The sequence below is a fragment of the Dermacentor silvarum genome, chromosome 4 (assembly GCF_013339745.2).
Source record: "Dermacentor silvarum isolate Dsil-2018 chromosome 4, BIME_Dsil_1.4, whole genome shotgun sequence".
NCBI classification, from domain to species: Eukaryota; Metazoa; Arthropoda; class Arachnida; order Ixodida; family Ixodidae; genus Dermacentor; species Dermacentor silvarum.
Genome location: NC_051157.2, coordinates 145,407,548 through 145,429,585, shown reverse-complemented (window position 1 = coordinate 145,429,585; position 22,038 = coordinate 145,407,548). Strand labels below are relative to the sequence as shown.

The 22,038-nt window shown below is 48.5% G+C and overlaps 1 protein-coding gene across 1 annotated transcript; it reads right to left on the bottom strand.

Annotated features, from left to right (window-relative positions):
• Positions 1-7,789: 7,789 nt before the first annotated feature.
• Positions 7,790-8,599, bottom strand: LOC119448330 (gamma-interferon-inducible lysosomal thiol reductase). Its single transcript, XM_037711695.2, has one exon. It carries the CDS (start codon positions 8,515-8,517, stop codon positions 7,837-7,839), a length of 681 nt encoding a protein of 226 aa, XP_037567623.1. The 5' UTR covers positions 8,518-8,599; the 3' UTR covers positions 7,790-7,836.
• Between the last annotated feature and the right edge of the window lie 13,439 nt (positions 8,600-22,038).

Genomic DNA, 22,038 nt, shown 5'->3' with positions numbered 1-22,038 from the left:
CCAAAATATTGCCAAGTACCGCACAGCAATTAGAGGATAGAAGTGGTATTCTTCACTCCTGACGTATCTTGTTCATGCATGTGTGAATAATGCATTCCAGTTATACAGAATGGGAACGGACAAAACAGAGCTCCTGACATTTCGAAGGAAGATAGCGATGTCATAGATGAGTTATGGCTCCATTGCGTGGAAAAAGCATGCAATCTTTACTGGAAGCCCAAAGCCGATTTGACCGCATTGACCACACAGTGATCCCTCAAGACAAGAAAACGACGTGTGCTCAGTGCTATGGGAAGACCACCACAGGTTGTGAAAAAAGTGACATCTCGAGTCCATGTCAAATGCTTCAAATTGTATCATTCAAATAAGTAGTATATGTGTCTAGTGTCCTATATGTAGGACGGCTACAAAAACACAGTTCGAACAAAAGATTTTTTTGAATAAAAGGTTGATTCTGCTTTCTGAGGTACCAGAAGCAATTATTACGGGAAAATAAATCACTTTCCTTAATTTCCCCAAGCTCGGGCATATATGGGCTAATGACGTTCTCACTACATGTTTACGAAAAAAAGAAAAGTGACAAGGAACTTACGGGGTTGCTGCAGGGCGCTTTTAGACTGAGTGATGTCCAATCACGATTACTTTCCACAGCTATTTAAATTTAAGCTAGGCAATTAAAATGGCGGAAGAAATCTATGATATAGCGCTTGTCTTCTTGAAAAGCGGGTATCGACGGCAGTTTTACGGATAGCACAAATTGCACAGATAAAGTTATCTTATTTATTAAATGTATTTAAGAAGAGCTTGGTGCCTATATTTGCTATAGTGGAAAAAAACAGGTGTTATGTGATGTGTTTGGCGTGATTGCATGATGTCTAGGCGGGCAGAAGGAATATAGTACATCATTAAAATTTACAGGTTTACGGCACAAAAAAAAAGGCCAACGTGGTTACCATCAGTTATCCTGTATACGTGGCCTTGGGCAGCGCATTCAAGCGTAAGCAGGCAAAATTAAAATTTCCTCGCCTTTTGTGACGTGACAGAGCTGTGGCCTGCAGGCATGGTGTAATTCAGCTCTTACATAATGTTAAGCAACATCAGTGTTAAAATCACTTCTGCTATACTTCAATAATTATCTCCGGTTTATTTTTTCTTGGCGGACGTAACTGAACGTGACCAAAAAAAAAAAAAAGACGCGTCGTTATAAAAGAAATAAAGGCAGTTCATTTTGCCTCTGTCGAAAACTTGATACGGAACGAGTAAGGGGTCCAGCACAAAGAATCGTGCATACATGGTGCTCGTATTTCCACAACACTTTGTATGCTGGCCGCATGCCGGCGCAGTTGTCTAAACACCTCAAGTACATAGTACATACTGGTTTCTGTGATTTAGCACGCACTCACGCGCGTCTTCTGCCAGATATTGCTTAAGCTCGTTCGTCAAGAATCCGGCATATTTTTCATAAGTGATCACGGCCAAAAACAACACACATCCCTTCGTCGGTTTCTACACATTCATTGTCATGCCCAGTTCTACAGCTTCTCATACGCTTCACCTGTCATGTATTCTGCTTGTCCAGACACCCACAGCCTTGATCTGAAATGTCTGAGATCTGAAGCTATCTTCCATCTTGTTTTAGCATGATTTACTGAGAGTAAAGCATGTGCAGGGTGTTGCAATGCCATGTTTTATAAGTACCGAATGGCCCAACAGGAAGCTCAAGAGCAGCTTTGCCGTTCTGGGCCTGGATGCAAATAAACATGACCGAGTGACTAGGAATCTTTAAAGTCGTACACCAATGCACGCAATTGCTGAAGAGGGCAATGTCACATCGCTACAAATCTCGTCACAAAATGTCATGTGGGCTCTTTTTTAAGTGTAAGAGCCAAAATTACGCCGATGTCAAACAAACTACAGTCAGTGGAAGGGAAAGTGCGCGCGTTAGTCTTAATTTGACACGTTTTTTCCCGTGAATATTGTACATGCAGTACAAATCACCACAAATTAATACTCGTTTAAGGTCGAGGAACTGCCACCGATTATAACCTCAGGAACGTTCGATGTGAAGGGCAACTTCAGACCACTTTTCTTGAATATAATTCGTACACCTGCCTTGCGTGCAGGGAAACGCCATTACTCCACAATCACGATACAATCGTCAATAACTCTAAAAAATGCGCGGGTTGATATGTTCAGGATGTGACCACAAAAACTGATCTACTGCACTTAATGATTTACTGCATTGCGTATAGGGTTGAGCCAATTCTAAGCGACATGTCACTAAGTGCGCTAGATTGGTCGTTGAAGGCACGTACATTGTGAAACCTTTACCTGGCGCATTTCTAGGTATTCTGGCGACAGTACCACTGTCACGAGTATGATGTACAGGCTGCTTGCCACTGAATACATGCGGAGTGTTAGGTGGCATTGTGGCTGGTAGCTTGACGGGTGGGTTATTATGCCTGGTGATTACAAATGTCTCGAACTCGTCGTATGGCCAGACACCGGGCTTCAACGGCACCCGATGATTGTGGCGGGAGGAGCTCAATCGCCGCAAAAGTACTTGACCTCCTGCAATGTTACAACACTCAGGCCAAAATGACACTCAAGCTGCAGGAACCGCACCACTGGTTCCTTCTCGCATAGAACGGAGGAAACTATGGATGCGTGAACCACGGGTTTATAAGCCGTACGAATCTAGAAGGGCTGCCACGGTGGTCAACGCCAGAGGTCACCATTGCAAGGCTGATAGAGGCGGGTCATGTACCATTTCTTCAGGTACTCGTACAGTCATTGCTTTAGGACAGTGAAGTGGCCCGACCTGGCGCCGTAGAGGCATTTGGTTGACGATCACTTGTGGTTTACGAGAGAAAGATACTTAGAATGTCAAAGCAATGTTAGGGGACAAGTATATTGTCACTGGCGCTAAGTTCAGTGTCCGCACTACGTGGATATGTTACTGGTATTGATTGGATTCAACATCGCTACAAGTACACTGCTACAAGTTGTTAATAAAGGCTAAATCAGGTATATTTAAATATTTAAAGAAAGCTTATTGGTAATTATCGCAAATGTTAATAGGCCTACCAATGCTATAGATATTGGGCAACACTTGTTTGCCGTCTTGCACTTTTATTATAGTATGCATGAATACTTGAATGGATTCAATTTGTCAGTTTGAGAGGGCGTTCAAACTGCAATTACAGCAGAAGTCAAAAGCAGGTTAACTGCTATTTGCTGCATTGTTGCATTGTTCTCGCGTTGACGAATGCTTCTCATGGCACTTCATATTTTAGTACAGGAGCAAGAGCAATTGTTGGTTGTAAATAGAAATGCGGTGTTCCCTTTCCTGTTGTTGCATCGTCAACTCTTATTCTCTTACCCGAAGACCGATAATATATTTTCAGAAATGATCATAATAAGTGGCAACACAACGAAATCAGTCGTTAATTCAGGAGCGCAGCTCTCATAAGACAGCGCACAAGTGATCGCCATTGATTTCTCGGATTTATTCGAAGTAATTAAACGACATACAGCCAGCGCGAAATTTGCTTATTTCATCTAGTAAAGTAACTATTTCAGGCAGGCAAACGTACACCGCAACGGGCTCTTCATTCCGGAGCATGCAAAAGGACATACCTTCGTGTCGTATTCTGTCTCCGCGTGGATGGGTGATATACAGGGTGTTTCAGCGAACACTTTCAGAAATTCTTAAAGGTTGCCGGTGGCAGATAGCATAATTCTAGTTCATGAGCTGGTCTACTCGAAGAGGCGGACATTACTTCCACAAGAAATTGAAATGCATAATCGAATAGTCAACAGAAATTCACTAATCAGTCTTTAACTAATTACCTGATGGCCCATATTGCAATTTACAAATTGTAGCCGTGGAGTTCGCAAGGCGGATCCAGTTGGAACGAATTCTCGGGATGACGCCAGTTTCGAGATATTAATTCGATCCGCCTTGCGAACTCCACGGCTACAATTCGTAAATTGCAATATGGGCCATCAGGTAATTAGTTAAAAACTTAATTAGTTAATTTTTGTTAATTAGTCGATTATGCATTTCAATTTTTTTGCAAGTAATGTTCGCCTCTTCGAGTAAACCAGCTCATTAACTAGAATTGGGCTATGCCACAGGCAACCTTAAATAAATTTTGAAAGTGTTCGTTGAAACACCCTGTATATTGCATCTCTGTCAGCGCTCGTTCTATTACCGCTATTACCGCATCTGTTTGGCAGTCAGCGCAAGTGACCCGATACTGCCACGCCTTTAGACAGGTGGGCGCGGGTTTAATGGAACACTAGACTGCAACACTACGTATGTTTAGGTTGGCGAACTGTTCTTTCGGGACTCTGTTTGCATTCATACGGGGCCACCCCACGCTGGCTCCGTCACGTGACTGCGGCGCTGTGCTGTCCAGTAGGAGGTCGCGGGGTCGATACCCGGCCGCGGCAGTGACATTTCGATGGGAGATCAATGCAAAAAATACTCTGCTACTTAGAGTAAATGCACGTGAAATGAATCGAGGTGGTCAAAATTAACCCAAAGCTTTCGACTACGGCGTCTCTGACAGCCCAAATGTTGTTCTGGCACGTCAAATTCGTTAAAACACCCAATAAACCAATAATTTTGTTCTATAGCGCACTAAAATTAAGATGGCCATTAGGAACTTCACAAAGGGCTGGGTCTCCATGGAGGCGGCCAAAATCCTGAACCGCAGAGAAGTAGACTTCAAGAATGGCAAAATCACACCCAAATACCTCAAATGGATCCCGGCACACATGGGGGAAGTAACCACAGAAGGCTCGAGCACCCCTCCCAACCTCAACGACAAGGCCCACCGAGTCGCGCGAGAACTAACCCACCGTGGCTCGGACAGTGACGGCCCGACAACCGCCCCCCCCCCCTCCCCGCGGAGGGGGTGAGGACTGAGGCGGAGGCGATGGGGAATATGAAGGAGACGAAGACGACGAAGTAGCGATACAGGACGACAGAGACAGACTAGTCACGTACCACGACATACTGACACACTATAAAGAACAAAATGAAGCATACCCACAACCGCACAAACAAGTAGACAGATCTCAAGAAACAGATTGGAGAAGGTTGCAAACCAGAACCTTCACAAACCCCGTACAATTAAACAGAGTAAGTTCCACGCAATACCCAGAAGCGAGCTGCAAGCTGTGCAAGCACGAACACGCAGACATTGCACACGTCTTGTGGAAATGCACAGAGATAAGACCAATATACAGAGGAAACATGGAACCGGACTTTCTCGAGGAGAGATGGCTAAGCGCTCTGATTAGCTCAGATCTACACGACCTACTATGGGCAATCCAGCGGCCTGGGCAGCGGTGGTAACGCTGTGCCTCAAAGCACATAATGGGCCGGTGGCCAGAGCCCTGGCCGGCAACCTCGCAGGCGCTTATATCAATAAATGTTTTTGATCACACAGGATGCCTGTTCGAATCTCGCGCCGAAACCTCAGCAGAGGGACGTCAATGTGACGTCAGCGATTTCGAAGTTATTTCCTGTGGTTGCCGTTTTCGAACAGAAACAATCCTCGAATCTCACAATGAAAGATATTTCGTTCTTTGCCGATCCGATGCATGATTTCATTATAGAAATAGGGAATTCAGTAGATCCGTGAAGAGGCTGTGAAAATCTATTGCATCACGGGTAGCAAGCGTGGAATGTTCAGTGCAGCATCAACACCGGTTCATACATTCTTTTGCGTTTTTACTGTCTTATCAGGTCTTATTGGGCCACTCCGAGACTCACCTGTAGGTACATCCAGAAGCCCAAAAATCCAGGTTAACACAATATTGCTTGTTTCCTTACTGCTTCACTGTTTTACCATTACTCTGATTTATCCCGTGTAGACAAGATCATTTCACCCGCCTCGGTTGCTCAATGGCTATGGTATGTTGGGCTGCTAAGCACCAAGGACGTGCCATCGAATACCGGCCATGGCGGCCTCGTCGAAATGCGAAAACACTCGTGTACTTAGATTTAGTTGCACGTTAAAGAACCCCAGGTGGCCCAGATCCTTCCGGAGTCCCTCACTACGACGTACCTCATAATCATACCGTGGTTTTGGCGCGTAAGACCCCATGATTTAACATTTAAAAGTTGATTTCATGCATTCAGTTATTTGAGTGGGAAAAAAGGCTGAGAGGCTGTGGGTGACCTTCTAATTTCAGTAAAACCGATTAGCGCCTTCCACGGCCGCTACGCCTTTAAACACATTTGTGGGCTAGGCTGACGGCGAAAGAATTCTAGTGCACACACAATGAGATCAATGGATGGATGGAAAAAACTTTGTTCAGGTCCTGTACAGGGTGTTGCCACCTGCCAGGCCAGTCTCATGTTGGGACCGGGAGGTCAAGCCTTCTAGCAGTATCACGGGCGTACTGGACAGCCAGCACTATGTTGTATGCGGTCCCTTATTATCCACACGTATATTTCACTTGAAACTGCTGACGCCATCTGCCCCCCTCCCCCCTTATTCCGCGTACACTGCAAAGAAGAAAACGAGCAGCCGTTCCAGGGTCATCGTCAAGGATCAGCATTCATGTAGTAGCCCGAGCCATTTCCATGCATTTCCAGAGCTCAGTGCACCGAGTGAGTGAGTGAGTCAACATTAATAAATATCCAGCAAATTGATGGCCTTGGTGAACCCAACTTTTTTTACCAATAACGCTATGTACAATATCTCTCTCTCTCTCTCTCTCTCTCTCTATATATATATATATATATATATATATATATATTTATATCCTGCCGTGGACCTTTGTGTTGTATTTACGGCACTGTATTTTCGCTGAAGTGCGCGAACGTTACTTTATAATCGGTAGGGACGAATGCACAATCGGCCAGACCTTCAACAATATCGGGCCAGCGTCGACGGCACGTTGTCAGCGCCTTATAAAAGAGAATATCAGCGAGATCGGCGCTGGTAGCTGCACGCGCGCACTACAATCAGCAGTGCAAGCGTGGTTTGCTAGGCCATTACCTTTAGGAATTCGCACACAATCTGCCTTTGTTATCCGTGAGACCTCGCCCGTGCTGACAAGTTCCTTTTTTTTTCTTCTGTAGCACTTAGCACTTCCAGTAACAAGAAAGAAAAAGAAGGAAAACTCATCTCCGACGCCACGCCTCATTCGTTCACGTGTTCGGCTTCAGATCGTTTTTTTTTTTGTGTGTGTGTGAGCAGGATCGCGCCGATAACTCTGGCAGGGCGTGCGTCCTGATGTGAACGTCGCAGTACATGACGCTCGCGCTCCAGTTTTCAGTGCACGCTTGCGCGAACTACCACCGATCTCGTCACGTTTTGTCTTTATAATGCGCCAACTGATTAAGGTCGGGACTCGCGTGATATTGCTAAAGATCTGGTTGATTGTACTTCACATTACAAAAACTTCATGACAGTGAACACAGTAAACACGCGAGATTGTATCCAACTACGAGAGTGCGCCAGCCTCGCGCAACAGCGCTCTGCCTGTACTGTGCGGCATGCGCTCCTGTGTTTATTGTCATAATGCTTTTGAGTGTGCATATCACTCATTTCATTACATTTATATTAGCCGTCAACGACAGTGTTGAAATTACCGGAGTCTTAGGGCTGTTCCTCAAATGCCTCTTTGGAAAATGGTAACGCTACATGTGATCGCTGGTGAGAAAACAATATTGCATTGCTCGAGCGGTAGCAGCTGCTTTCTCAGTAGCAACCACATTCTGCAAAGGTGAAGGCGGGCATGATCAAATAAGACAAAAAAAATGTGAAACAAGGAAGAAAGCTTTATAACGGTTTGTTTACAAAACAAGCTTTAGGAGAAACAGTACTCGTTCACGCTTCCAGCATTCTGGCACACGTGTGGTTTCTGGGGCTCTAGAAGCTCACACAGCAAGCCGAGCAGATCCTCACTGGCTCTTTTTGCCATTGTTTCGTTGTGCACGCCATTGACCTCAACCCAGGGAACGTAGTCGATGGTCGGCTGATGTCCACGTGTTCGATTGCCCATCTCGTACAGTAGCTCAGTGCCCTCCGGTCCTCGGCTGCACCTATCCAGGACGGGCCAGTCCGTGTCCACTTTCTGCGCGCAAGGCTCACCTGCCTGCGTGGGATCGTCTCGTAGGAACATGCAGGCGACGAGATCCAGGAGCTTTCTGGTCGGGTGCACGTACTTTACGGCGCAAGTCTGGACTGTGTTGACGTAGCATTCTTTGACGCCGTGCTGGCAAGTGAAGGTAACCGTACCGTTGTCAACCTTCATGTGGGCGTTGCCGAAAGGAATGAGCTCGAGGGCGATGTAGTCTTCCAGCTTGCCGTAAGTGGGCCAAAGCTGTTGCAGGATGAAGCGGTGGCAGCCGGGACAGAGGCCTTCGTAGAAAAGAGTGACGTTGATCGGAGATGCGGCCCGCGCTGGTCCTCCGAAAAGCTGTGGCGGAGACACTGCGCAGACAGTCAACACTGCCCACGCTATGATGATAGCACTCGAGTACTTCATGTCTGAGCTTTGGACAAACCGAAGATGCTGGTGCGGAATTGGGTGAAACTGCCAGACGGAGCTCTGGCAATGCTGGTCTGAGAGGCGTTGGGCTACTTAAGGGATGTGGCCTTCTGCTATCAGTGCTCACGTGATGCCCTGAATCGCTGTTCATCTTCGGATTTGGGAACGCCGAAGCCTACACAGACAAGAGATAAGTGCAGGTATATTCGTATCAGTTCGCGCGTATCTGCTTCTACACCGTGTAAACTGTCATTCTTTACTTCCCTGCAATATATTTCGACGGAAACCACTCATTTGTGTTGACTAATAAGAACCGGGGTTTTAGACAAACATATTTCATCATGCATTAGTCTCGTGTCTTTCGCGAGTACGCTTTGTAAATTGAAAATAGTTTGGAAACTAAGCTTGTTGGTGCATTAGTTGTTAGTTGTGTTTTACGCTGTTGTTAGTATGCACTTTTGTTGTGCGGTGGTGTGCAGTTTTCTGGCGCTGTTACCTAAATTAATTTATTCATTTAATCTGTCCTATCAGTACAATTAAAATTGCAATGTTCAATAGCAGCTTCGCATGGGCCTGAGAGTGTCGACAAACGATTCTTTCGTACACTGGTGGCTAACGTGGGCGATTTCTGGATTGTCTCCCTTGAAGGCGCTCTAATAGCGCGTGTATGACTTTCTAGCTACCTAGAAGAATTGACTAATAAGCGTTCTTGAACAGGTTTTACGATTATGGAGCAGGGTTTATGCATTATTTTTACTGCAACTCGTGTGGAGGCGGTGTTTGATAAACTGTCATTAACGTGGGCCGATGGCTCAGACGTTCATAATAGCGCAAGCGATTCGCTATTTGAGAAGCCTACTTAGCGGTAACATTCCCAGTGGTCGCATTGCGATGGGGTGAAAATTGGCGAAGTATTAGGATTTTAGCTGAGCCTGAAGAACACACTCAAAAGTATTCCCTAGAGATTCAACAAACTGTCTTTGAAAGCACAGATGTAGTTCTCGGAAGTTAAAACACATCAATCCGCCGTATTTAATACTCAGATGCAGTTGCACTCATGTGCAACTGCATGAGTATGTAACCATCGACCACATCGATGGTTACATCGATGGTGTAACCATCGACCACATCTGGCCCAGTATTGCGAAACATGAATAAGAAGTATCTGGTGAAATTTCGGATGCTTATGCTTTCTCAGCGTTAGGTTTTCAGCAAATAGTTACAGCGTTTTCTTTATGACGTAAGAAACGCATGGGAAAATTTCCTAAACCAGAATGGAGGGCCTTTTCACAATAAATATTTCGCTCAATTCCCAAGCACCTCCATGACAAACTGTTCGTTGACGCTTACACTGAATAATACGGTCATTATAAGTTAGTTTGGAAAGTTAGCTCATGCAGTCGGCGGTAACGCGAGGGCTCTACCGGATTCGAGAGACTAACCATAAGAGGTCTATAAACAGGGCCACGAGAGGAATAGTACCGAAGAGAACAATGCATGCGGAAGTCAAATGCCATTTGTATTGTGTATTCGCGATTGTTGTGTTGACGTGTGAGCTCGCCTGTTTATCTAGGTTCTTCCTGTGAGTCAACAGGTGCAAAAACCACATGTCTATCAGGCCGTCTTCAAAGAAGCCTGTGAAACCTTGTTTCCTGCCCTGTTACCTACTTCGACTTTCGCGGTTGTAGACTGAAAGTCAGCGTTTTCGCATTCATTTTCATCCAAGTTTAGTTAAACCGGAGCAAAGTAAAGCAAAATAAAAGCACACATTTTTACTGGCATGGAATCTAGAGATTTGAACAGTTGCACGCCTTAGAGTACGGACATGATTGTATATTTCCGCGGAATGGCAGTGCTCGAAAGGGTGCAATCAATAAAAGGGTACATGACAAGCACAAGCAGTTTCAGGGCAACAGGAAAGAGACAACTTAATAGCTTTTGTAGAACGGTTCTGCTTTCTGGATGCTGGCCTACCAGTAGAAAAAGTTTTGAGAACTGAGTAACCTGAAAATGCACAGGGCTCGCTCCCCGCCTCGCTTCACAAGCGGCTTTCGGGCTCATCTCTCATTTCAGATTTCAGTTTATTCAGTGAAGCAGTGAACGAGAGCGAAGTCCGGCATAAAAGCAAATTAAATTGCTCCGGTACAATGCAAGGGATTCGTATTGACTGACTTTATTCCTTCCTTACCCCCTAGCCCCCGCACACTGCTGTTCCTAGTGACAACGAAAACGGGGTGGCACTCGGAACACAGACGACGCACGATAAAGTTAAAATTGAAATTACGTTGTTACATTATTTTGGTCCTGGACGCGTATACAATTGCATATTTTGTTTGTTTTGGTAGAGGTACATGAACAGGAGCAACAGCCCGTTTGAAATTTTTAGTCACCTTAGAATCATCTCTATACACCGCAAATGTTCGCTAAAGAGATGAGAAATCCGCTTCTGGAATTTCTATCAGAAATTGGTGTTTGTGAAATTTCATTAATTGTTACAAACGCCGTATCTATAAGGGGATGGAAGTTGCTTCGTTCATTTACTGTTTCTTGCCGGCGCCCTGCTGGTCCAATCGTCTTTCCTCGTATGCTTTTCTGCATACATTTCTGCTGTATATTTGTAAAATCTTTTATTGCAGAATAGTTATAGGATTATAAAGGATTAAAAATTACTTCGCAAAATTTGGTACGAAGTGCCTGTGCTCACTATGAGACCCTTCAGAACATTGCTAAAATTGAGCTTCTCGTGGGAGTTGTTTTTTGCTAGACTCATTGTAGTACTGCCGACCGTCGTACTCTATATATGATTATATGAAGAGCGTGGAATGCGAAATGAACGCAAGTATGCTCTTACGTGGTAACATATATACGACACATTTGATGTAGTATACGTTGGTCATGCCAATGTTACGTTGGTCCTATCATAACTTCTCATGTTAAAAAAAGCACCTCAAAATTTTGGAAACAAATATGCTACTTGTCCCACGGTTATGAAAACTCATATGAAAAGTTGAAATAGTCAACAGAATACCGGGCTCTGGATGTTGAGCTGGAGATTGCCTGGGCTGCTCTAGTTGAGACGTTGCCAACGCTGCCTGCTGCTCTTGTGACTTGTACTTTTTTCAGATTAGATTTTGGCGGAGGCGCTGCGGTTTTCCTCAACCTGGAATTACGAAACCGAACTCTGCCGTCCGTCATGCCTGACGACGCCAGCCTGACATCCCGAACTGGTTTCACCAGCCATCGTATGTGCCGGTGCCCAGCATCAGCGAGATCCTGACATCTTCAGCGGCACCAATGAGAAAGACGTTGAAGATTGGCCGGAATCGTATGAAAGAGCGAGCAACATCAACAAATGGGATGATCCCCTAAAGCTCAACATCGCCATCTTCTATCTGTCATGCGTCACCAAGCTATGGTTTAAAAACCACGAAGCCGATCTCCACACCTGGGCTCGCTTCAAAACCAGCATAGCGGAAGTTTTTGGCCGCCCTGGCGTGCGCAAGTTTTTGCTGAACAGTGCCTATGAAGCCGATCCCAGAAAATTGGTGAAACGTTCACCAGCTACATAAAGGACATCGTCGACCTCCGCCGACATGTCAACCCGACGATGACGGAGGCGGACAAGGTACAGACGTGAACAGCCTTGTCTAGAACGCGGGAGCGGCGGCTACCGGGGCTCTCCGGAGCCAGCCAGCGAAGTCTAACGCTAGCTGCCGGGTCCGACGTCTAACGGTAGGTGCTGGGCACGTTTGGGCCCATCAACTACCCTTAGACGTCGCTGGTTGGCTCCCGAAAGCTCCGGAAGCCGCCGTTCCCGTGTTCTAGGCAAGGCTGCTCACGTCTGTACGTCACATCATGAAGGGCATTTCCGACGGTGCCTTTCACATGCTGCTGTCAAAAAAACCCAGGCACTGTTTCTCAGGTCATTGAGCTTGATCAGAGTTTCGACAGCGTCAGAGTCAGCGCCAGAGGGCATGTCAGAGTTCTGCAGACATCGTATTCTCATGCGGCGCCCACCTATGTTCGACGAAACCCTCGCGAGTTTGGCCACGGCTCGTGACATGGACTCCCAGCTCTGCCAGATAAAGTCCGGATTTCGCCCGTGCTGATGTCGCTCGTCAGCTGTCGCTGCTGTCCTCAGCCACGTCACCACCCTCGCCTTGGCCGGGCAACCTTCGCCAGGTCATCCAAAAGCAAGTTTGCGCGGCTCTACCTTCTGCCCGCAAAACTCCGCCGGTGCCGACTCCCTTTGCTTTTCCGGAGGTGACTGTCCCTCTTAGCTATGCCGAGGCTCTCGCACGGCCACCACATCAGACCTTTGCGCCATTCCCGTCAGCCGTGCCACTGCGTCCAGCTCCTCACTTCGTTCACCCGTGGTACACACAGCAGTGGACGATGACGCACTCCTGACAACTGGCCAATATGTTTTGCGTGTGGTCTACCTGGCCACGTTGCACAATTGCCGTCGCCGCGCAAATCCTACCGCGTAGCTTCGATAACGAACCATATGTTTCACCATACCCGTTGCCCTCCGCGTCTCAGAACCCTGGCCAGATGTCTTCTTACTCAGACTACCGCCCTCTTATTGACCGCCGTTCGCCATCGCGTCGACGCCGCTCACTTTGACCGATGCGTCGTCGCCCTGCTGCGCCGGAACCGGAAAACTGATCGGCGCAGTTCCGGAGGCAAGAACTGCGGACGGCGTCGATGCATTCGCCCACGCCGACACGGGTGCCGCAGTTTCAGTTAATAGTGCCAAACTTTGCGGTTTGCTCAGAAAAGTTACTACGCCATTGTCAAACGTATCACTTCGTACTGCCAGCGCAGACCGCATCACGCCTGCAGCTGCGTGTACTGCTCGCGTTGTGATTAACAGCCTCCTTTGCATCGTCGAATTTTCAGTGGTGTGTTCTTGTTCTTACTATCTTACTTTGGGCTGGGACTTTCTTTCAGCGAATAAGGCCGCTATCGACTGCTCTCGTGCTGCAGTGGAATTTCACACGCTTTGCGACACCCCGCCCCTTGACTCTTGAGGCTCGTGAAGCTGAAGATAAAGTATTTGTTGCCGAAGACGTTACAATTCCACCGCACTGCTCTGGCCTTGGCACGGTGTCAGGCAACATTGTTGCTGATGTAAGTGCGCTTTTTACACCATCTCCCATTTTCGTTCGTAGCAAATGTTCCCCGATGTAATTCGCTCGTTTAGAAGTTCATGCTAGCGTCAGCAGACTGCTCGTCTCCAACCAATTGTCATGTCCCCTCACTTTGCTGCGTGGAGAGTGCATTGCCCGCGTCCAGTGTGTCGACTCGGCTCTCATAATTGACATGCCACGTGGTTCCAACGCCACTCATGAGGTCGCCGGAGTGACCTGTAAGCGCGCGCAAGAGCCGACTTCGCCCGATGTTCTACATAGTTCCATCTCCGACACGTTAAATGTTTCCCAACGCGCCCAGCGTCTACGCCTTCTCGACAAGTTCCGTTCGGCCTGCGACTGCCAGCATGTTCCCTTGGACCCCACGTCAACTGTTTGCCATCCCATCGACACGGGTACGAGTGCGCCACTGTGACAAAGACCACATCATGTATGCACGACAGAGCGCCCTGTTATCGACGACCAAGTATCGGACATGACCAAGCGCGCCGTCATTCAGTCTTTGCATAGCCCCTCCCGTTGCATAGAATCTCCCGTTGTTCCTGTTAAGAAGAAGGATGAATCGATTCGATTCTTTGTCGATTACAGGTCGTCTTAACAAAATAACTCGTAAAGATATTTGCCCTCCTCCGAGAATTGACGACGCTCTTGACTGTCTCCAAGGCGCAGAGTTCATCTCACCTATCGACTTACGCAGCGGTTGTTGGCAAGTTCCCATGGAACCAGAAGACCAACCTCAAACGGCCTTTGTAACACCAGATGGCCTATATGAATTTCTTGTCATGCCTTTAGGGCTTTGCAACGCCCCCGCAATATTTGAGCGTATGATGGACAACCTTTTGGGTGATCTCAACTGGAAAACGTGCCTCTGCTACTTAGATCATGTGGTTATTTTTTCGGCCGATACTCCAACCCATCTCTATAGCCTGGAAGACGTGCCACAGTGCCTAATTGACGCCGGCCTTCAGCTCAACCTGTCAGCTCACCATCCTTGGCCATGTTGTATCTAAACACGGTATTCTTCCTGACGCTGCCAAGCTGCGTGCAGTTGCTGATTTCCCCAAACCTTCCTCTGTAAGATAACTTCGCAGCTTCCTTGGCTTCTGTTCTTACTTTCGCCGCGTCATACGGAATTTCGCGTCCATCACGGCTCCCTTGAATCAGCTTCTACGCAGCAACTTGAACAATTACGTCTGGTCGGTCGCTTGTGACGATGCCTTCCAAGAGTTGCGTCGTCTACTAACTGCGCCGTCGATACTGCGTCACTTGGACCCCACAGCTCCGACCGAAGTACACACCGACGCCAGCGGTGTTGGACTCGGTGCTGTGCTCGCGCAGCGCAAATCTGGATTCGACGAGTACGTCGTTGCATACGCCAGCCGCACCCTCACCAAAGCAGAGACGAATTATCCTGTTACGAAGAAGGAATGTTTGGCCATAATCTGGGCCCTTGATAAATTTCGACCCTACCTCTACGGCCGCCCCTTCGCCGTAATTACAGACCACCATGCACTTTGTTGGCTGTCCACGTTGAAGAACCCCTCATGCCGATTACCTCGCTTGGCTTTGCGGTTGCAAAATTTTGACGTGCGCGTTGTCTACAGGTCTAGCCGCCGCCACACCGATGCCGACGCACTTTCCTGTTCGCCCATGTCAACCTAAAGCGATGCATGCCTCTCTGCCGTTGACCAAGTACTTTCGTTCCCCGCAGGCTGCGACATGGTTTCGGAGCAACGCAAGGATGCCCGGATTAGTGCTCTTATCCACTTTCTTTCAAATCCGTCGACTCTTCCACCGCCTTCTAGAGCTCTACGCCGTCAAGCTTCTCACTTCGAAATGCAGGATGGAGTTCTCTATCGCCGGAATTACGTCTCTGACATCCGCAAGTGGTTGCTGGTCATACCTCGACATCTTCGTGGTGAAATATGTTCTGCCTGCCACACTGACCCGCAGTGTGCACATGCGGGTGTCTTCGAGACATACACCCGGCTTCGCGCCAGGTTTTTTTTTTTTTTTGGTGTGGCATGTACACCTTTGTGTGAAAGTACATTCGGTCATGCCCTCAGTGCCAACACCGCAAGGTTTCTGCTCAGCATGTCTCTAGTCCATTCCAGCCTATCCCGTGTCCTGCCAGGGCCTTCGATCGCATTGGCATAGACCTGTATGGATCCCTTCCGAGCACGGCTTCCGGAAACCGCTGGATAGTCGTCACCATCGACCACTTGACGCGGTACGCAGAAACAGCCGCTCTGCCTGGTGCCACAGCTCGGGATATAGCATCATTCCTCCTGAAACACTTTATGAAGCACCTCACGAACTTTTGAGCGATAGAGGACATGTGTTCCTCTCTGAAGTGGTAAACACGCTCCTTGCTGAATGTCGCATCTTTCATCGCACCACCACCGCCTACCATCCTCAAACTAATGGTTCGACGGAAAGATTCAACCGCACCCTTGGCGACATGCTCACTAATACGTCACCTTCATCACATTGATTAGGACCTTATTCTGCCATTCATAACGTTCGCATACAACACTGAACCACAGGCGACCACAACCTTTTCCCCATTCCTCCTTCTTGCATGGCCGCGAACCTTCGACTACCATCCACACCATTCCTCCATACAGACACGACTCATCCGAATGTACGCCCATCTGTGAAACTGCACGCCGTGTCGAGGAATGCCGTTAGCTCACCATTCCTTAACAGCCATCGACCAATGGCAACGAAAATCTGGACGTGACGATGATCGCCCGCATTGGCACTTTCTTCCCGACTCTCTTGCTTGGCTTTGGGTTCATCTGCTCCTACTGGCCTCTTATACAAGCTTGTCTCCAAATATCAAGGACTCTATCGTGTTGTAGAACAGACAACACCAGTGAACTATATTGTGGAGTCTGTCATGCCACCTACGGGCCAACGCTGTCGTGGTCATGAAACCGTCCATGTACAGTGCCTGATGCCGTATTACGACCTACTCACACTATGTTCACGATAAGACGCCAGGATGGCTCTTTTTCCGATGGGGGGGGGGGGGGGGGGCGATTGTGGTGAACAGGAATGCCCGGCGCTGCAGCCACATCGCCAGTCATCCGGGAGGCGCGAGCACTACTGGGCTACTCTGGTTGCGATTCTTCCAACGCGGCCTGCTGCTCTTGTGTCTTGTACTTTGTTCGCATTAGAATATACATTAGATATACATAGAATATATATATATATATATATATATATATATTGTTACGGATGAGGCATGTGTATTTACATGTGATGAATGAGGGTCGAGGAAAAACAGTCCAGCACCAGTTTTGTTCTGCGCTCCGCACCAAAAGATTCGTCGTCCTCCGCCTATTCTTTTCGCCTCAACCAAGCCATTACATTCCCCGCTTCGCAGATGAAGCCCACCATGGGAGTTAGGGCGGAGTGATAGAGTAATATCACTTGAGGCGCGCAACATGCGCATGTTGAGTAGCGCTAGAGCGGCGTCCTGGTAACCTTACACGGGCGACCACATACGTTAAATCGCTAATGTGGTCAGTGACTGTGAGGGGACCGGTATACTTAGCCAGCAACTTTTGGCATAACCCGCGTCTGCGCTGAGGGGTCCACAGCCACACCAAGTAACCTTTTTCGCATGAAATGGAATCGTGGCGGCGGTCATACCGCTCCTTGGAGTGATCTTGTGATGCCAGTGTACGCAGCCGAGCAATTTGCCGGGCTTCTTCAGCACGGCACAAAGCTTCGGCAACTGAGGCCTTTGTATGGAGTGAAAAGGGGAAACTGGTATCGAGACTGCTGCGCGGTGTTGGAGCGTAGAGTAGGTAGAAAAGTGTGAAGTCCGTAGTTTCGTGCTTGGCAGTATTGTAGGCGTAGGTAATAAACGGTAAGATGTCATCCCAGTTCCTGTGATTGGATGGTACATCCATAGCCAGTATGTTGGTCAGGGTGCGGTTGGTACGTTCGGCAAGGCCATTCGTCTGGAGATGATATGGTGTTTAGTGGCGGAACTGCAAAGTGCAGAGTCTGAGCAATTCTTTCATGGCGTCAGTGACGAATTGGCGACCACGGTCGCTGATGATTACGCGAGGCGGACCGTGACGAAGGGCTATGTAGCGTAACAAGAAGGCAGCGGCACAAGTAGCTGGGGAGGAAGATATCGCAGCGGTTTCCGCGTATCTAGTTAGGTGATCGACACAGACGATGACACAACGGTTGTTGTTCGAAGATCGTGGAAACGGTCCTAGCAGGTCGATACCAACTTGCTCGAAAGGAGTAGTAAGCGGCGCTACAGGAAGAAGGCCATGCGGAGCGCTTGTAGGTCGCTTGTGACGCTGGCACTTGTCGCAGCTCGACACGTATTGTTTAATGGAATGTCGCATCTTAGGCCAGTAAAACCGCTCCTGTATTCGCTTTAAGGTGCGAATGAATCCAAGATGGCCTGACGTCGGATCATCATGCATGACACGGAGAATGTCACATTGCAGGCTTTGGGGAACAACCAGTAAATACCGCGCGCCACTTGCAGAATAAGTTGTCTTATATAACAGTCCACAGTGAAAGCAAAAGCGACCACTGGCCTTCGGACTGCAGGAATCGGCGAACCGGGGGTCCAAACATAAGTCATTGCGCTGTTCCCGCTGGAAGACGGTGGCGTCAGGAAACGCGCGAGAGACAGCAGCAAAGCAGGTGTCGAGGTTGTCCGCGCTATCCTCTTTTGTCGACAAAGGAAGGCGAGAAAGGCAGTCAGCGTCGGCATGACGTCTTCCACTTTTGTACGACACAATGAAGTCAAATTCTTGGAGCCGCAAAGCCCAGCGTGCTAGACGACCGGAGGGGTCACAGAGGGTAACAAGCCAACACAAGGAATGATGGTCGGTTACAATTGTGAATGGACGCCCGTAGAGGTAGCAACGAAACTGCTGAACAGCAAAGACAGCCGCTAAGCATTCTTGCTCTGTCACAGTGTAGTTTCGTTCAGCCTTGCTGAGAATACGGCTCGCATAGGCAACCACATACTCTTCATTCATATGGCGCTGAACAAGCACTCCTCCGATGCCGATTCCGCTGGCGTCACTGTGCACTTCAGTAGGAGCAGACGGATCGAAGTGACGAAGAACGGGTTCTGAAGTCAGCAGGAACTTGAGTTGCGAGAATGCCGCGTCGCATTCAGGTATCCACTCATATGGACTGTCTTTTCGCAAGAGACTTGTCGAAGGATAAACAATGTCCGCGAATCTGGGCATGAACCGTCGAAAGTAGGAGCATAAACCCAGGAAGCTGCAGAGTTCTTTTAGTGACTCAGGTGGTTTAAAGGCACTGACTGATTCTATTTTCCGGGGGTCTGGCCTGACACCATCTTTGTTAACCAGGTGACCAAGGACTAATGCTTGTCGTTCGCCAAACCGGTACTTCTTGGAATTCAAAAGCAAGCTGACCTTTTCGGCGCAGTCTAAAACGAGGTTTAAACGGGCGTTGTGCTCTTGGAAAGTACGCCCGAAAATGACAACGTCATATAGATAGCACAAACATACCTCCCATTTTAGGCCACGAAGAATTGAGTCCATAAATCTTTCAAAAGTAGCGGGGGCATTGCAAAGCCCAAACGGCATACAGTCAATCAGGCATCACGAATGTAGTCTTCTCGTTGTCAGCAGGGTGCATAGGGATCGGCCAATACCCTGATCGTAGATCTAGCGAAGAAAAGTAGGAAGCCGAATGCAGACAATCGATGACATCGTCTATCCGAGGTAGTGGATACACATCTTTTTGATGAGGGCATTTAATCGTCTATAATGAACGCAAAACCTCCAAGAGCCGTCTTTCTTCTTAACCAAAATGACAAGTGCTGCCCAAGGGCTGCACAATTCTTCAATGACGCCCTTCTGTAGCATATCCTGAACTTGTTCGGCAATAACGTTCCGCTCCGATGACGACACTCGATAAGGTTTTTGCCGGACCGGATGAGCAGAACTTGTATCGATCCTGTGCTGAGCTCGAGAGCAGAGTAAAGACGGTCGCTTCTCTTTTTCGCAGAAGTCAACCACACAGGCATGTCTTTCCAATAGCTCGACCAATCTTTTCGCTCGTGTTGCCGTATGTTCTTACTAACCATGCTTAGAATCTGCGACTCGTAGGAGCAACTGCATTCGCAAACAGCCAAGCGTTTATGACCTCCTTCGTCGTTAACGGCAGCAATAGAATTTCCGATGGCATAGTCAAAGACGGCGAGCTTCATTCCTAGAGGAACTAGAACAGGCACTGGCGAACAGTTAAGTGCCCACCAAACGTGGCTCGGTTGCTGATCGATACAATGCAGCGAGGCACTACGATGTCTTTCTTAGCACAGTGGCCGGTGAGAGGTTGAGCGATGGCATCAAAGGAAGATACGGCAGAGACGAAAGCGAGCACGGCAACCGACCGCATGGACCATGGTGGCACTGTCAGTTCATCGGAAACAACCAGTGTATGTTCCGCGGGCGGCAGCTCGTCATCGTTGCAGGAACAACTTCATTGCTGACTGAAAGTTCACCGGTGCCACAGTCGACGAAAGCACCACACGCTTCGAGAGAGTCTATCCCGAGAATAACTTCGTGCGTACACTGCTGCAGAACCAGGAACTCAGTTGGGTACACCTTTCCGGCCAACAAGACATTAACTACGCAAACTCCCAGAGGATGAAGTATTTCCCCATCGACACCACGAAATCTTGTCGAGTCGTGCCAAGAAAACATAACTTTGTGGCTACTGCGATCTTTGAAGGAACGACCTATAACTGAAATAGTTGCACCAGTGTCCACTAAAGCCGTTGCACATACTCCATCTATTAACACGTGTATTTTGTTCTTGGGCATCGTAACTGGCGGAGGCATCTGAGGTCAATCATTTTGTGTGACCTCACCTCCATCGGTCGCGCCGGCTAGTTTCCCGGCGGTGGCGGCGGTGAAAGTCGCCGTCGCGGTGAAGGCGAACGGCGCATGTCGGGCGGGCAGGGGTGTCAAACTACGGTCAGAAGCGGGAGAACTGTTGCGCCGATTCTCTTGTCGTGAGGTGCTCCTGGAATAGGCGGACCAGGGATCGTTGTTGCGACCATTGCCGGCGTTACGAAACGTTGATGGCGAATCGTATCGTGATGTTTCCCTGCGCCGACGACAGAACCGAGCTATGTGTCCGGTAGCATCACAACAATAACACACAGGAGCTGGCGATATGAACTGTACTCCTGAAAAGCATTGTCGCGACGCTGTGGGACAAATTCATGTTCATGCGACTCCTGGTGGGCAGTGTCCGACTGGCGAGGATAGCTGAAGCGGTGTTCGTACCTTGACTCTGCGTAGTGATTGCGCTGCGCCCTCGGTGGCGAGCGAGAACTGTAGTTGTTGTCCTCGACACCAGTAGCAGCGATAGAAACATGATGAGATGGAACCGGGATTGGCGCAGCATTATAAGGGGCCGAGTACACGTGTCGGGTGAGCTATTCCTGTATAAACTAGCGTATTGTAGACGCGAGATCAAAGGACGTGTTGTCGTCAACACTTGCAACGGTGGTCACATTCGGTAACCGACCAAATTTAGGCGTGATACGCCGCATCTTTAGTGTCTCGAATCTACGACAATGCCGAATGACCTCAGCTACCGCACCAAGGGTTTCCTTGCCGATGAGGAAGTGATAGATATCCTCAGCAATTCCTTTTAAGAGGTGGCCGACCTTGTCCTCCTCTAACATGCGAGGGTTGACGGTCTTGCAGAGCTTCAATATAGCCTCAATATACGTCGTGCACGTCTCGCCTTGCACTTGGGCTCTTTGCAGCGGCGTTTGCTCAGCCTGCTTCCTCTTCCCGACTGAGTCCCCAAAACACTCTTATTTCAGACACGAACCGATCCCAGGTCGTGAGGGTGTCTTCATGGTTGTCAAACCACACAAGTGCTGTGTCTGTTAAGAAGAACACGACGTTGGACAGCTGAGTTGCCGCATCCCAACGGCAATAGTTTCTCACCCGTTTGTAGTGTGTGAGTCACTCACCCACGGCCTCGCCAGATTTGCCTCCGAATGTGCGAGGCTCTATCAGGTGCTGACGCTGCCAGGGACCAGCCGCGGCTGTAGCAGGTACCGAAGGGGCCGTTTTAACCAGGGCAGCGGCTGCAGCTGCAGGAACTCGTACAGTCCGGGTTCCGTTTTCACCGTGAGACATGTCGACCACCAGCGGCAACAGCGGCAGTCCAGCAAGGCGGCGGCTTCGGCGTAGATCAGGTGGTTGCAGAACAGTGTTGCGTGATTGAGTACCCCGCATCTCCACCACAAAACTGCTATGGATGAGGCGTGTTTATTTACAGACGATGAATGAGGGTCGAGGAAGAACAGTCCAGCATC

Bases quoted from the DNA above. Each gene is read 5' to 3' on its own strand.
- LOC119448330 (XM_037711695.2), bottom strand. From the start codon at position 8,517: ATGAAGTACTCGAGTGCTATCATCATAGCGTGGGCAGTGTTGACTGTC.